General features: G+C 33.7%; 1 protein-coding gene across 2 annotated transcripts in view; it reads right to left on the bottom strand.

Annotated features, from left to right (window-relative positions):
* The window catches only part of EPHA6 (EPH receptor A6), an 867569-nt gene that overhangs the window by 358542 nt on the left and 490607 nt on the right, over window positions 1–18420 (bottom strand). For both annotated transcript variants that reach the window (XM_060010502.1, XM_060010503.1), the window contains exon 6: window positions 2606–2730. In XM_060010502.1, the coding sequence (XP_059866485.1) occupies window positions 2606–2730 (125 nt within the window). The remainder of the gene's footprint in view (window positions 1–2605; window positions 2731–18420) is intronic.

The following is an 18420-nucleotide window of genomic DNA, read 5'->3' as shown; positions in this document are numbered from 1 at the left end:
CATAGTCCTGCCTCCCCATTGTCTTACCAGTTCTCCTGGGAGGGTTCTTCATTAATCACTTACACACGAATTCCCATCTCAGGGTCTGCCTTTGGGCAACTTGATCTAGGACAGCTACCAAAGCTATTTAGGATCTATCCATCCATCCATCCATCCATCCATCCATCTTTATCTATATTTGCTACCTCGCTCTCTCTCTTACCTCCATCTATGTACTTCCACCCCTCATCCCATTCTAACCCAACAGGTAACACCTAAAACAGCATATTTCCATTCCATATTCTGTATGTTAATATAACCACACAAAAATATACATAGATGGGGGAATATTTGTGTTCCCAAAATAGGAGCATTTGTACATGTACTGCTTTGTATTTTGCTTTTCCTACTGAACTATATTTAGATTCCTAATAAAGAAATTAGCACTTTTAACTAAGAGTTCTATTGTAGGTTTCCCTAGTTATAAGCTTTATAAAAATAATTCTTGGGAGGAGAAACTGTATTATAGATATAGATAGATATATAAAAGGTACAGCAAGAATCTGAAGTCATAGTTGGGAAAAGTTTTAATGTTGTCAGTCATTTTATGCTTTCTCTCAGAGGTTTGATATTCTAACATCTTGATTGATTGCCTACACATTATGTATTTATGTATGAAGATATCATAATTTTTATTTAGTTTGTACATAATTCCCATGCTATTGTGCTCTGATTCTATATTGAACTATATAATATGCCAAATATTTCCCTAATGCTTTCTTAAATGATATTTAATACTGACTTCATACACTCTTCATCTTCAGGTCTGTTCAGAATTAATCTTTACAACCCACTAGAAGAGTTGATATCTTTATTTCCATTTTACAAATGTGAAGTCTGAGACATAGGGAGATTAATAGACTTTTTCCTGACCACAAGCATAATGAGAGTCAGAGTCAGTACATGAATTAGGAATCCTTTGCTTCCAACTCCATGTTTAATCCATTAGCACTGGATCACTGCCATTTTCTTACAAAATAAACTCCTTCGTAACATTATTTATTCTATCATTCAAACATGGATATTATGTCAATGACCATCTTTCAGAATATGATTAATTTATAAAGTTTTGACTGGATTAATGTGGTTCTCTTTTTATGGAATCGGTGTAGTTTTTCTTTAATTGGAAATATTGCAAGTTATTTTCATCTTCAAACATATGAAGTAAAAATGACAATAGAATAAGAGTGATTTTCTGCATATGAAATATAACCTTTATAAAACACAGAGAAATATTTTTTATTCTGAAAAGTTGCTTAAAAATATGTGTGCATTGCTTTTTAAATACTCTGAATTTTTGAGTTCATGAAGATATATTTAAACGAGTGAATGGAAAATACGTATATTTTTGTGACAGGATGCTACGGGTTGTAACATTTGAAAGAACAGCCCAACAGGATTTCTGAGCACATGCTGGCTAGACCAATGTGCAGAATCTATAAGCCAATTAAACTGAGTCAATTCCTCCTTTCTTAGACTACGGATTTATCCATGTCAGTTAATAATAATGACAGTTTTCATTGACTACATAATTCTGAAATTACTAGATACAGTCATGCAACTGAGTTACTTCTCCCCTTTTCAAAATTACATTTGCTCAGAATTAGCAGAATAGAAAAATAAAGACTTCTATTTCTCTTCTTGCCCTATGTTTCTCCATAGGAAACCTAAATTTATTTGTGATGTTCCTTTGCTTCTTGTAAGTTACAGAAACATAAGTTCTTTCTTATTTTAATATACCACTGGGAATTACATATAGTTTTTACATTATAATTTTTTAAATGTAATGCTCACTTTATCAATATTCCAGGGTAGTATCAGTCCAATGGGACATATTATCAGAATTGACAATATGTTCTGCTATAATATCTATAGGACAATATCATAATAGTGAGGGATGGAGGGAAAAGCATAAAGAAAGAATGTATATGAATACCATAAAACTGAGTAAGTATATAATTTGGGAAAATATAGTAACTGAGAACAATTTTAAATGACAGAAATGGAAATTAACATTAAAAGTTGATTTGTTAACCATATTTATCTTGCTAACTTATAAAATAAATCAGCTGACCTGAATGTAAAGAAAAATTTTAATTCATCAGCTATTTCCATTTAAACCTTAAATCATACTTTCCAAATTTTAGCAGACTGTAACTTTAAACTCATTAGCAAAGGATATGGCCTACATGAAATTGCTTTAGATTATGGTAATTCCATTTTACTATTTCTTCCCAAGTGAGTTTTAGAAACAATGTTATGTCAATTAAACTGTAAGTTGAAGGAGTTACAACTTTCTATTGTAAAACTCCCTAGAGTAAGTGAAGGTAGAGATGAACATCTTGTGTCTTCTACTTTAATCTGACATAAAACAAGACAAATTAATTAAGAAATTATAAGCACAATAGTATATTGGAGAGTATTCAAAGACATAGTAGGTATGAAGTTAGGCCGAAAAAGAATAGCTTTTAAAGTAAAATAATATTGTATAACAACATGTTTAGTATATACATATATGTATATATATGTATATGTAGATTTTTAGGAAGCTCCAAATAAGACCTACTTTCTCATAGTACTTGATCTCGTAGTCCAGTATGGGTCCATTGGAAAAAGCAGGTGCTTGCCATGATATGGCAATGCTATTTTGGGATGCCCAGTCCTTCCTTACCATACCTATCAGGGAAGGTGCTGAAAGGAAAGAAAATAACTGAGAATTAATTGGCAGGAATCATTCTCCATAATCCTTTCTTTAATATTTTGTCTTCTAAGGAAAACACAATTCCTGTTGAAGAGGACATTAGTTATTGATGTCAGAGTAATATGATAGGATCTCCTTTATTCAATCCAAATAAAATATTAAAATATATTTAGAAACATTATTAAGGAACATAGGAAAGACTCAGATAGTCCACGAATAAGGACCAGAACTCATCATCTCTGGTTTTGTTAGAGGACAACAATTTTTCTTAAACTGGCTTTGGTTTGGGGCTACAACTTGAAGTACAATAGACTTGACTTCTATATTTAATCAAATCTAAGTCTGCTATAGAAAATTCTCTGCAATTACAAGATCATTTATAGACTTTCCTTCAAGACTTGGTACTTTATAAAGTCTTAGTACTTTATAGAAGTTTATATCACAAACTTCGTAACTACAGTGAATTTTTGCTTATCAATGTGAGGATTATTTCTTTTGCATGGTTTCTATGACATTTGAATAAAACCGAAATATTTAATTTGTGAAGTTCATTTTCACAATCATGTCTATCTTCTTTTTCTATATAACATTGTTTTAACAATCTAATCCTAACCTAAAGTAATCTTGTGTTAAACTTCAAAATTTACCTAGAATGTATATACTGCAGGTTCTTTTATCTAACAAAATACTTCTCATTTTTAAATATTCTAATTACTTATAAAAGGAGTTTTTTACATAGAAGTTAAAACTCACTCTTAAAAATACAAATTAAATATACTGAGATACGATTTCTCATCTATTAGATTGGTAAAAAATCCAAAAATTTGACACCAGGCTCTGGGCTAGGCTATGGGGAAAAGCACTTTAATACATTGTTGGTGTAAAGGCAAAATGGCACAATCCTTATAAAGGGAAATTTAAGGCAAATTATATATTCATTTATGCTTTGGTTTTTGGGACTCTATCTGAAAGAAACACTGCAGAAATACAAAGTGACATATTTATAAGACTACTCACTGAGATTTATTTGTAAAGATTGGAAACAATTTAAATGCCCATCAATAAGGGACTGATTGAAAAAACTACACTACATCCACCATAGAATTATGAAATTGTAAAAAGGAATTGAGACCATATATAAATACTAGAATGGAGTTATTTCAGGATATATTTTTAAGTGAAGAAAGTGAGATGGAGAAAAATGTATAAAAAACAATGTAAGGATAAACCTAGAATAAAAACGAATAATAATGGTTACCCTTAGAGGGTGGGAGGCAAAAGGATGGACACTACAGGGTGAGAAGCAAAACATCTCTGAATATATCTTCCCCTGAAGAGTTACTTTGGAACCCTGTAAATATTTTAAATAATTAAAAAACAAATTAACGTTTAAAAGAGCAATCTCAAAAAATCAGTAGAAAGAAACCTGTGTATTGAGTTGAAAGTATAGCCTTCAAGAGGAACTACTTAAAATGACATTAAAACACAGTAACTTAACTTACATACCAATAGAACATATTTTAAGTACTAAAAAAACTGCAAAAAATATTGAACTGTTTTTAGTAATGATATTGTTAGTGGTACTACTGGTATTGTAATTCTGAATATGTGTGTGTGTGTGTGTGTGTGTGTGTGTGTGTGTGTGTGTGTGTGTGTATTGAGGGATAAATCAAATGAGTAATTTTGTTGGTGTTATTGAGAACTAGGATTTTTTTCCTATGGGAAAAAAGGAGATACAGATGCCAGACCAATGAAGGTAAGTAAAAACCCTATACCAGTAAACTCGAATTAGAAGTTTCATTATGAACTCATGATATCTTTCCAGTTCATTTTCAGAAATCCATTCAAATGTACCAATTGCAGTTGAAAATAGGATTTGAAAAAATTGATTCTCTATGATCAAGATGAAAATTCTTTAAATTTATAAGAAAGACTCAAGTATTAAATGTGGTAATTTACTTCCCAATGTTGCCTTTGTATCTTAAGGATAAACTATTCAGTATTTTCTTAAATTTGTGAGAATGACAAGTTTGGTTCTCCTAAGGAATTAAGTACTTTAGAAAGCATATTTAAAACTCTTTCCAGCTGTTCAGTGACAGCACTATTGCTGGATTAAGATATATTCTTAAAATGAGTGATAATTATAGAAATTTATAAGAAACAGAAGTTTGTGCCATGAGCTAAAATAGAAATGGGTAATATGATAAATAAGAAAGTGTTCTGATAATTCACTATTTAAATTGAGTCATATTCACTGCTAATAAATTACCATTAATAAATTTATCCCTGTCGAAAAATGCATTAATGTTCTTGAATTATAGTATAATAATGTATTAAATGGTGCTTTATGGAAAAATTGTAACTTTAAAGTGAATAAAACAAATTAGAATTTGATTAAAGTATATCAGTTTCTTACAATTTTTGAAAATGTCCTTTTCATGTATACAATCTTATAGCTTATTTTTCAGTTTAATGTACAATATCACAAAGCAATATTACCAGTGTATTACTTTTTGCCTCATAATTATTTAGCACTCAAGGTCAAATGATATAATCCTTGCAAAACTTATAAGAAATTCAGTTAGGTTAAAATGGTTAAAATCTAGGTACTATCTTTTCTATTTCCATTTCTCCAATGGTAAATTAATTGTACAGACACATCACCTAAATTATATGAATCCTCTTCTATACTTTTATAAAAGAGAAATAAAGAATCTATTCCCTAACTACATAGATTCTTCACTTACACATGGACTTCAGGGTCTAAGATCTATGAAAATCCTAAAATTTCTTCACTTTTGCACATTCCTTTCATATGTAAACATCCACGTTTTACATAGTTGTTAAATATACTTAATTCTAGATAATTCTATTTTAAACCATATATTCTTATCCCTATTCCATACTTTAATATAGTTTCTATAATTTTTACTTCAATGGCTAAAATATTCAATTATACTGATACTTTATCAAGTCACTCCTCTAATGTTGGGTGTTGAAGTTTCCAATATTGTCCTGTTAGAGTTCTGACGTTTTATGCACAAATTTTTGTGCATAAATTTTGATTTTGTTAAATTATTTTATAGAGAAAATTGCTTTATATAATTTGCATTTTGTGTCATACTATTATTACCATATTGCTTTTGAAAAAAGCTGTATCAATATACACTAAGCACGCATTTTAAACTCTTAATGAGTTTGAAAGCAGAGGATGTGGGAAACAATTAATAGGTCAATAAAACCCAAATGCTGCATTTTATATTTTCACAGAAGAAAAACACTATACAGAATTTCATTTTAAAATAAGGTTTCAATGCATGAAACCTAAAGCATTTGTTTTGAATATATTTAATGAATTTGTCTTAATAATTCAAGTTTACATAGCATCTGAATTTGGCATATTGTGAAAACACTGTAGTGCCAACTGATATAAAGCAGAAAATACGTTTATTCCTCCACATGAGAAAAACTGATTTTAGGACACAAAAGGGCAACTAATTGATCTTTACTTCTGATTCTAAAAAGTCAGAGAAGGAGAGAAATAGTCAGGGAAATAATATCTTCTGGAGTTTGTCAGATCAGAGGCTAACTGAAAGACCTGAAGACTCAAGCAATGTTTCCTGAGTAAGAATTATGTGTTCAGTATAGCCTTCAGCAGAACTGTATTCCTGATATACATCTTTTCTTAAACTTTCAAAAATCTTAGCTTTGACCTTCAGCATAAATGATTGTTGAACAGATTACCACATTCTTGAAAATGCTTTTAACACAAACCTTTTTGATTACTACATTTTCTGAATCTCAAATAGTCTACCAAAAACTGTGTAACAAAAATTGAAAATAAAAGTACGAAGTGGACTTACTTAGCAAAAGAGATCTTATTCACACTCAGAAAAGCTTTGTTTTCTTATGCTTACGTGGAGATATCTGAAGAAACAGTGAATTGTTCTAGTTAGTTAATTATTTTGCTCCTAATTAAGAGTTAATCAATTTTTATTAAACGTTTACTTTATACCATGTATGTTATCTTATTTCATTCTCATAAATCTATGGGAAGGAGACTGTCTCCACTTTAAAGATGAGGACACTGAGGTTCAGAGAAGTGAGCAATTGTTTAATGACAAGATGTGAAGGCCAATTTTGACATTAACTCAAAAAAATGTCAAGGTTATTTCTTGAAAATTTAAAATATCAAACACTAAAACTACAGTTCAAAATCACACTGTGGATTATCACAAATATGTCTTATTTTGAGCACGTAATCAAGACTTATGCCATGGGTCATGAGATGATGTGTTTTCCTAAAGATCTATCAAATGTTGCTAATTCTCAGTCATCTACTAAGCATAGTGGGCATATGAAGGTTTATAAATCGGGATAGCCTGTGTGCATGAGTGTGTGTGTGTTTAGATGAGAAACAGAGAAATTGGGGGAAGGGGAGAGAGAGAGCGAGCGAGTGCACTCTCTTATGCACATGTGTTTGTGACAATGAAAATCTTAAGTAACAGAATCGTAATATTAGAACAGACCTTACAAGCCATTTAATACATTTCTTTTCAGCAGTGCAGAAAACCCTTCAATGCACCGCTGATAGCTGAGTATCCACTTCTTAATTCAGCAGTTGCACTAAAGTGTATAGTTCTTCACAAAGCTATCCATTCTATTTTTTTGTTAACATCTTTATTGGAGTATAATTGCTTTACAATGGTGTGTTAGTTTCTGCTTTATAACAAAGTGAATCAGCTATACATATATCCCCATATATCCTCCCTCTTGCAACTCCCTTCCACCCTCCCTAACCCAACCCTCTAGATGGTCACAGAGCACAAAGCTGATCTCCCTGTTCTATGCGGCTGCTTCCAACAGCTATCTATTTTACATTTGGTAGTGTATATATGTCCATGCCACTCTCTCACTTCGTCCCAACTTATCCTTCCCCCTCCCTGTGTCCTCAAGTCCATTCTCTACGTCTGCATCTTTCATCTTTATTCCTATCCTGCCCCTAGGTTCTTCAGAACGACTTTTTTTTCTTTTTTTTAGATTCCATATATATGTGTTAGCATATAGTATTTCTCTTTCTGGCTTACTTCACTCTGTATGCCAGACTCTAGGTCCATCCACTGCTCTACAAATAACTCAATTTCGTTTCTTTCTATTGCTGAGTAATATTCCACTGTGTATGTGTGCCACATCTTCTTTATCCATTCATTTGTTGATGGACACTGAGGCTGCTTCCACGTCCTGGCTATTGTAAACAGAGCTGCAATGAACATTGGGGTACATGACTCTTTTTGAATTATGGTTTTCTCAGGGTATATGCCCAGCAGTGGGATTGCTCGGTCATATGGCAGTTCTATTTTTAGTTTTTTAAGGAACCTCCATACTGTTCTCCATAGTGGCTGTATCAATTTACATTCCCACCAACAGTGCAGGTGGGTTCCCTTTTCTCCACACCCCGTCCAGCATTTATTGTTTGTAGATTTTTAATAAAGGCCATTGTGACTGGTGTGAGGTGATACCTCACTGTAGTTTTGATTTGCATTACTCTAATGATCAGTGATGTTGAGCATCCTTTCATGTGTTTGTTGGCAATCTGTATATCTTCTTTGGAGAAATGTCTATTTAGGTCTTCTGCCCATTTTTAGATTGGGTTGCTTGTTTCTTTGATATTGAGCTGCATGAGCTCGTTGTAAATTTTGGAGATTAATCCTTTGTCAGTTGCTTCATTTGCAAATATTTTCTCCCATTCTGAGGGTTGTCTTTTCGTCTTGTTTATGGTATCCTTTGCTGTGCAAAAGCTTTGAAGTTTCATTAGATCCCATTTGTTTATTTTTGTTTTTATTTCCATTTCTCTAGGAGGTGGGTCAAAAAGGATCTTGCTGTGATTTATGTCATAGAGTGTTCTGCCTATGTTTTCCTCTAAGAGTTTGATAGTGTCTGGCCTTACATTTAGGTCTTTAATACATTTTGAGTTTATTTTTGTGTATGGTGTTTGGGAGTGTTCTAATTTCATTCTTTTACATGTAGCTGTCCAGTTTTCCCAGCACCACTTATTGAAGAGGCTGTCTTTTCTCCACTGTATATTCTTGCCTCCTTTATCAAAAATAAGGTGACCATGTGTGTGTGGGTTTATCTCTGGACTTTCTATCCTGTTCAAATGATCTATATTTCTGTTTTTGTGACAGTACCATACTGTCTTGATTACTGTAGCTCTGTAGTATAGTCTGAAATCAGGGAGCCTGATCCCTCCAACTCCATTTTTCTTTCTCAAGATTGCTTTGGCTATTTGGGGTCTTTTGTGTTTTCATACTAATTGTGAAATTTTTTGTTCTAGTTCTGTGAAAAATGCCAGTGGTAGTTAGATAGTGATTGCATTGAATCTGTAGATTGCTTTGGGTAATATAGTCATGTTCACAGTGTTGACACTTCCAATCCAAGAACATGGTATATCTCTCCATCTGTTTTATCATCTTTAATTTCTTTCATCAGTGTCTTATAGTTTTCTGCATACAGGTCTTTTGCCTCCTCAGGTAGGTTTATTCCTAGTTATTTTATTCTTTTTGTTGCAGTGGTAAATGGAAGTGTTTCCTTAATTTCTCTTTCAGATTTTTCACCATTACTGTATAGGAATGCCATAGATTTCTGTGCATTAATTTTGTATCCTGCTACTTTACCAAATTCATTGATTAGCTCTAGTAGTTTTCCGGTAGCATATTTAGGATTCTCTATGTATACTATCATGTCATCTGCAAACAGTGACAGCTTTACTTCTTCTTTTCTGATTTGGATTCCTTTTATTACTTTTTCTTCTGTGATTGCTGTGGCTAAAACTTCCAAAATTATGTTGAATAATAGTGGTGAGAGTGGACAGCCTTGTCTTGTTCCTGATCTTAGAGGAAATGGTTTCAGTTTTTCACCATTGAGAATGACGTTGGCTGTGGATTTGTCATGTATGGCCTTCATTATGTTGAGGTAAGTTCCCTCTATGCCTACTTTCTGCAGGGTTTTTATCATAAATGGGTGCTGAATTTTGTTGAAAGCTTTTTCTGCATCTATTGAGATGATCGTATGGTTTTTCTCCTTCAATTTGTTAATATGGTGTATCACATTGATTGATTTGCATATATTGAGGAATCCTTGCATTCCTGGAAAAAACCCCACTTGATCATGGTCTATGGTCCTTTTAATGTGCTGTTGGATTCTGTTTGCTAGTATTTTGCTGAGGATTTTTGCATCTATGTTCATCAGTGATATTGGCCTGTCATTTTCTTTCTTTGTGACATCTTTGCCTGGTTTTGGTATCAGAGTGATGGTGGCCTCGTAGAACGAGTTTGGGAGTGTTCCTCCCTCTGCTATATTTTGGAAGAGTTTGAGAAGGATAGGAGTTAGCTCTTCTCTAAATGTTTGATAGAATTCGCCTGTGAAGCCATCTGGTCCTGGGATTTTGTTTGCTGGAAGATTTTTAATCACAGTCTCAATTTCAGTGCTTGTTATTGTTCTGTTTATATTTTCTATTTCTTCCTGGTTCAGTCTCAGAAGCTTGTGCATTTCTAAGAATTTGTCCATTTCTTCCAGGTTGTCCATTTTATTGGCATATAGCTGCTTGTAGTAATCTCTCATGATCCTTTGTATTTCTGCAGTGTCAGTTGTCACTTCTCCTTTTTCATTTCTAATTCTATTGATCTGAATCTTCTCCCTTTTTTTCTTGATGAGTCTGGCTAATGGTTTATCAATTTGTTTATCTTCTCAGAGAACGAGCTTTTAGTTTTATTGATCTTTGCTATTGTTTCCTTCATTTCCTTTTCATTTATTTGTGATTTGATACTTATGATATCTTTCCTTCTGCTAACTTTGGGGATTTTTGTTCTTCTTTTTCTAATTGCTTTAGGTGTAAGATTAGGTTTTTTATTTGAGTTCTTCATTGTTTCTTGATGTAGGATTCTATTGGTGTAACCTTCCCTCTTAGAACTGCTTTTGCTGTATCCCATAGGTTTTGCGTCATCGTGTTTCTATTGGCATTTGTTTCTAGGTGTTTTTTAATTTCCTCTTTGATTTCTTCAGTGATCTCTTGGTTATTTAGTAGTGTAGTGTTTATACTCCATGTGGTTGTATTTTTTACAGCTTTTTTCCTGTAATTGATATCTAGACTCATAGTGGTCAGAAAAGATACTTGAAACAATTTCAATTTTCTTAAATTTACCAAGGCTTGGCTTGTGACCCAACATATGATCTATCGTGGAGAATGTTCCATGAGCACTTGAGAAGAAAGTGTATTCTGTTGTTTTTGGATGGAATGTCCTATAAATATTAAGTCCATCTTGTTTAATGTATCATTTAAAGCTTGTGTTCCGTTATTTATTTTCATTTTGGATGATCTGTCCATTGGTGAAAGTGGGGTGTTGAAATCCTCTACTATGATTGTGTTACTGTCGATTTCCCCTTTTATGGCTGTTAGTATTTGTCTTATGTATTGAGGTGCTCCTTTGTTGGGTGCATAAATATTTACAATTGTTATATCTTCTTGATCCCTGTATCATTATGTAGTGTCCTTCTTTGTCTCTTGTAATAGTCTTTATTTTAAAGTCTATTTTGTCTGATATAAGAATTGCTACTCCAGCTTTCTTTTGATTTCCATTTGCATGGAATATCTTTTTGCATCCCCTCACTTTCAGTCTGTATGTGTCCCTAGGTCTGAAGTGGGTCTCTTGTAGACAGCATATATATGGGCCTTGTTTTTTCTATCTATTCAGTCAGTCTATGTCTTTTGTTTGGAGCATTAAATCCATTTACATTTAAGGTACCTATTGATATGTATGTTCCTATTACCATTTTCTTAATTATTCTGGGTTTGTTACTGTAAGTCTTTTGCTCCTCTTGTGTTTACTGCCTAGAGAAGTTCCTTTAGCATTTGTTGTAAAGCTGGTTTGGCGGTGCTGAATTCTCTTCCTTTGCTTGTCTTTAAAGGTTTAAATTCTCCATCAAACCTTAATGAGATCCTTGCTGGGTAGGGTAATCTTGGTTGTAGGTTGTAGGTTTTTCCCTTTCATCACAGGCCACTCCCTTCTGGCCTGCAGTGTCCACTTAAAAATCAGCTGATAACCTTATGGGGATTCCTTTTTGTGTAATTTTTTTGTTTTTCCTTTGCTGCTTTTAATATATTTTCTTTGTATTTAATTTTTGATAGTTTGATTAATATGTGTCTTGGTGTGTTTCTCCTTGGATTTATCCTGTATGTGGCTCCTCTGTGCTTCCTGGACTTGAATGACTATTTCCTTTCCTATATTAGGGAAGTTTTCAACTATAATCTCTTCAAATATTTTCTCAGTCCCTTTCTTTTTCTCTTCTTCTTCTGGGACCCCTATAATTTGAACATTGGTGCGTTTAATATTGCCCCAGAGGTCTCTGAGACTGTCCTCAAGCCTTTTCATTCTTTTTTATTTATTCTGCTCTGTGGTAGTTATTTCCACTATTTTATCTTCCAGGTCACTTATACTTTCTTCTGGCTCAGTTATTCTGCTATTGATTCCTTCTAGAGAATTTTAAATTTCATTTATTGTGTTGTTAATCATTGTTTGTTTGCTCTTTAGGTCTTCTAGGTCCTTGTTAAACCTTTCTTGTATTTTCTCCATTCTATTTCCAAGATTTTGGATCATCTTTACTATCATTTCTCTGAATTCTTTTTCAGGTAGTCTGCCTATTTCCTCTTCATTTGTTTGGTCTGGTGGGTTTTTACCTTGCTCCTTCACCTGCTCTGTGTTTCTCTGTCTTCTCATTTTGCTTCACTTACTGTGTTTGGTGTCTCCTTTTCACAGGTTCACAGTTTCCGTTGTTTTTGGTGTCTGCCCCCAGTGGCTAAGGTTGGTTCAGTGGGTTGTATAGGCTTCCTGGTGGAGGGGACTGGTGCCTGTGTTCTGGTGGATGAGGCTGGATCTTGTCTTTCTGTTGGGCAGGACCATGTCCAATGGTGTTGCCTCTCTGCTCATGGGTGGGGTTGTGCACCTGTCTTGCTAGTTGTTTGGCATAGGGTGTCCTGCACTGTAGCTTGCTGATCATTTGAGTGGAGCTGGGTCTTAGCATTGAGATCGAGATCTCTGGGAGAGCTTTTGCCATTTGATATTATGTGGAGCTGGGAGGTCTCTGGTGGACCAATGTCCTGAACTTGGCTCTACCACCTTAGAGTCACAGGCGTGACACCCAGCTGGAGCATGAAGACCCTGTTAGCCACATGGCTCAAAAGAAAAGGAGAAAAAAAAGAAATAAATAAAATAAAATAAAAGTTATTAAAATAAAAAAATATTAAAAATTAAAAAGTAATAAGAAAAGGAAAGAAAAATAAAGAAGAGAGCAGCCAAAGCAAAAAACAAATCCACCAATGATGACAAATGCTAAAAACTATACTACAAAAAAAGACAAGAAAAAGAAACGGCCAGACAGAACCCTGGGACAAATGGCAAAAACAAAGCTACACAGACAAAATCACACAAAGAAACATAACATACACACTCACAAAAAGAGAAAAAGGAAAAAATGAAAATCTTTGGGAAGTCTAAGGTCTGCTGGCAATGTTCAGTAGGTGTTCTGTAGGAGTTGTTCCACATGTAGTTGTATTTCTGACGTATTTGTGGGGAGGAAGGTGATATCTATGTCTTACTCCTCCGCCATCTTGAATGTCTGTCTCTCTGGCACCTGCTGTATCCTCCTCACATGGCTGAAGGCCCTGTATCTTCCTTCCCCTACTTGGGGAGGTTGCTTGCCCATTCTCTTTTGAAAATCTTTAACTGATAAAAAGTTCTCATATGGAGTCATTGTTTTCTTCCAATAACTTCCACCTAGTCCTACTGCTGACCTTTAGTATAAATAGAATTAACTCTTCCACTTTGCTTATCTATCAACCTTTCTTCTTTTTTTCTTCTTTCTCTTCTTCCTATCCCTCTTCCTTCCTTTATTCTTTCTTCATGTCATTCCTTAGTGCTTTTCTGTGTCTCTTTGCTTTATCCTCTCCTTTCTTTTCTTCCCTGTGCTTCTTTCTAGAAAGATGTGTATGTGTGATTTAAAGGAATTATAATCAACATGATGAAATGTGAATTAAGAACAATTATATAATAAATAAATAATATAGACCAGAAAGTACAACTCAGAGCAGACTTTTAAGACTATATGATTTTCCCCTTTTCTTTGCTAATGAACCAATGGGTATAACTGCAGAGCAAGAACATGTAATAGTGTTTCTTCTGTGTATGCGCAGAAGAGAAACACACTATACTCAATACAGTAATTTTACTTGTGCAATGTTGTAAATGTGATATTTATCATGTGAATTGACATTTTTTGAAACCTGATAACATGCTTCCAAATATTTCTGATCTATATCTTGTTTTGGAAATGTTTATTAAATATACTGTGCTTTAGATAGCATAATATATTCCAATGATATCTGCTCATGATGTGTTTTTTCCTGTAATCAGAGTTTAATGGTAATATATACTGTTATCTACTTTCCCTGTGTGGTTAAAACCTGATTATGTGTTTGAGATATACATGTGATACTTACATACAGCAGAATTGGTGCTTTCTTTCTAGTTTCTGTCTCTTTTCTAGACCTGAGTATAACACTGTGATATGTTCAACCATATGACACCTGTGATAGGACGAATTATGGCCTCCAAATTATTTCCACATTGTAATCCCCAGAACATGTGAATGTTCTTCTCTGGTAAAGGGACTTTGCAGTTTTGATTAAATTAAGGGTTTTGAGATGAGATTATCCTGGATTATCCAGGTAGGCCCAATATAATCACAAGTATACTCATAAAAGGGAGGTAGGAGGAGACATCTACATAAGAGAAGGCTGTGAACCAAGGAATGCAGAAGCTGGAAGAGGGAAGGAATGGATCCTTCCTGGATCCATGCTATAAAATGCAGTTTCTTTGACATGTAAGGGGGAAAAATGTCCTCAGATTAGACCAGTCTGAGATTCTGTTGACCTTATTATTACCTGTCAAGTTTCAGTAAAACGGTGATATATGTTGTGCCAGTATTTTCTAGGAATTTAACATATACTATCCACCAAAATCTCAGAAAGTTGGCATGGCCCTAGAGAAAAATCAATAATTTGTCCCTTTTCATCTTAACTTCACACAATCTCCCTATTCATAATATTATATTAAAATAAAAAATACTGGTTTTTAGTAATTCTTCTAGGTAAAAGTACTATTATTTGAACTGTAAAATTATATAAATTATATATAAAAATTATATAAATAGATTTAAAATATAATATCTTAGTTATATTTGAAAATGGTTTGTAACTTCTGGGCCTCAGTTGCTTCATCAAAAATTCTGAATCATGTTCCAGGTATAGGAAAAAATGAACCAACTAAATATTATCAAAAAAGAGAAAAAATTATATTAAAATGACCAGGAAAGTCATCTATAAGTAAATGACTAAAATCATTTTAACACATATTGTGGAAAGGAAGCAGCTAAGTGATAAAGCCTGCAAAAATATAAATTCTAAAATAATGTAATGAATAAAGTTTTACATACAAATTTTATTGCTGTACTTAAAAAAAATTCAGACTCTTAAAAGAAATCCATACAGTAGATTTCAATCAAGCTGTTTAAAACATGATGTAGACATACAGGCATGGGGAAATAAGTATAATATTTAAAGTGACAAAACAATATGCAAAATGGCATGCATGCCATGATTCAAAACATTTTAAAAATAGCAAATGCCCCCAAACTGTATAACTAAATTGTGTATCTATTTTATAACTAAATTGTGTATCTATCAAGACCATTTTGGAAGATTTGGAATGGATCATGAAGGAGATAATGACCAGTTCCTCTCCAAATCTTAATTCAGCAGCATTAAAAAAGGTCATTCAGGGCTTCCCTGGTGGCGCAGTGGTTGAGAGTCCGCCTGCCGATGCAGGGGACACGGGTTCATGCCCCGGTCTGGGCAGATCCCACATGCCGCAGAGCGGCTGGGCCCGTGAGCCATGGCCGCTGAGCCTGCGCGTCCGGAGCCTGTGCTCTGCAACGGGAGAGGCCACAACAGTGAGAGGCCCACGTACCCCCCCACACACACAAAAAAGGTCATTCAGTGGTACATCCACCACGAGGATGACCCTTCTCCTGAGGATGATGAGAACAAAGAAAAAGAAAGGGATAATATCCCTGTCTGGGAAGAAGGATTCCTGAAAGTTTTCCAAGGAACACTTTTTGAACTTACTCTGGCTGCAAACTCTCAAAGGTTTGCTTGATATCACATGCAAGACTGTTGCCAATATGATCAAGGGGGAAAACTCATAAGGAGATTTTCAAGACCTTCAATATCAAAAGTGACCTTACTGAAGAAGAGGAAGCCCAGGTAGGCAAAGAAAACCAATGGTAAGAAAAGAAGTGGAATGTTGTGCCTGACACTGTAACAGTGAAAGGCTTTTTCCAAATACTATTTGCACTACTCTGTTTACAGTTGTTAATATTAGACAAACAGTAGATAGATGCAACAGCGAATCAACTGTATTTGCAGGATATTGTCCTCATTGAACCTGTTGTTTCAGTACAGATTCCAAACTTCTGGCTGAGTTTCTTCTAGTGTGATCAAAAGTTTCTCTTTTCTTTGCTCTGAAAAAAACTGAACTGTGGGTTCTCTAAAAAAACAAAACAAATATATATATATATATATATATGTGTGTGTGTGTATATATATACACATATATATGTATATATAAAAACTATAATAGCATTAAACTACTAATAGCTGTTTACCATTACCATGCTGGCCTAGGAAAACTAGATGTTAAAAGAGCAAAACAGGGCTTCCCTGGTGGCGCAGTGGTTGAGAGTCCGCCTGCCGATGCAGGGGACACGGGTTCGCGCCCCGGTCCGCGAAGATCCCACATGCCGCGGAAGAGCAAAACAGACATAAATCTAATAATTGTCTGATAGTTACTGATTTTTTAATTATATTAACAAATTATTACTTTATTCATAATTTTTAAAACTGATTTAAAAGGAATATGATTTTATTTCAAAGAGCCTAACTAATCTTAGCCTTAGTTCATTATTCTAAAGATTGTTTTCAAAAATATAATTAAAAATTTTAATAAATTTCAAAGAGTTGAATCTAAATATTAATATATTTATAAGCTATGACTATGAAGTGATACATGTGACTTATGGAGGTGTCATCAAATTTTAGTTACCCTGTATTTCCGTCATCCTTGAATTTAAAGGAGGATACAAAATTGCAGAGAAAGCTAGCTGAAAGATGACTGGCTTCAAAAGTTTTTTAAATGAAGAAGTTTTATGAAAATTAGTCTCATAACTGTTATGGATTTGTTTATGAGATGTCTCAAGAAGGAAAAATAAAGACCTTTTTCTATGCTGTTGGACCCCTAAGGTACATAAACAGACCAGAAAATTTCACTCACATTTTAGGGCTGTGAAACAGCCCATGGATAACCTTGGGAATTTTAGAAGACAGATTCACATATAAGGACTTCTATTCATATTATAAGGTAAAATAGAGCAATTACCTTTTTTCCCTTAAGATAGAAACACAGATTAGCTTAAGACTTCTTTGATCACTTCAAATGGAATTGATTTTGATGTCTGAACTCCTAAAACATTTATTGTCTATTCCACATGACATCTAGCATTGACTGCCTTTATCTTAAGCTCTTGCTATTCTATTCCTCTTTACAGAATAAATAATAATATACTGTAGTTCACTTTTCAACTTCTTATGCTCTTTCACATATATTAAATCACCTGAAATACACTGTAACTCTGTTAAGTACACTATTCTCATTTTAGTTGAGGAAATAGGATCAGACTGGAAATAACTTACTCACAATTACATAAAAGATAAGGAGCAGACTCCAGACTGAGTCCAGCATTTACCGACTGTACTTTAGGAACTGTGTCACATTTCAAGATCTGAAGCTCCCATAGGACCTAGTACAGTGCCACACAAACACATTAGGTACCTTGCATGTGAGTATCTCTTTTATTCAGAACTTGTTTAAATCTTGTTTCAAGGCTTCAGACAACTGTCCTGCCCTCTGAGGTTCTGTTCTATAAATCCTTTAAGGTACCATGTGAACACTATCTAATTAATTTACATATTCCATGTATATAATCATCATTTTATGAGAGTAGAATTAATGTAAGAAAATAATAAAATATAATAATAATATTACCAGAAAATAAGGAAAGATTATTGCAAAGTGATAAGAGTTTGAACATATGGTGATGATGAAAATGGACATTACGCCATAATTTGATTGTATAATATTAAAATCCATCTTGGGTTAGTTTCTTTTCAATGTTTTCCATTATTGAACTGTCTCAATTGAAAATGTATTTGGACTGAGAAATAAAAGCAAAACCCAAAATATTCTGAGTTATTTGATTATCGATTTTGAGTGCTTCCAATATCAACTGTCCTTTCACTAATTCCAAACCCATTTTCATCATCCTGATACCTGTTCCACCCGTAAGCTGAACTCTCACTTTCCCTTGCCACAATTTAACATCTCTTGATCAGTAAAAGTCTGCTGGATTCCATAATTTTATAGGTTGTAACACTAAGATTCTATATGTTTTTTATGTAATCTAGCTGTACAATGTTTAAAAAGCTGTGCTTTGGGTTTTTTTCTCTTACTTTT

The sequence above is a fragment of the Delphinus delphis genome, chromosome 4, assembly GCF_949987515.2.
Source record: "Delphinus delphis chromosome 4, mDelDel1.2, whole genome shotgun sequence".
NCBI lineage: Eukaryota > Metazoa > Chordata > Mammalia > Artiodactyla > Delphinidae > Delphinus > Delphinus delphis.
Note: the sequence above shows the minus strand (reverse complement) of the source record. Positions and strands in the feature narration are given on the sequence as shown.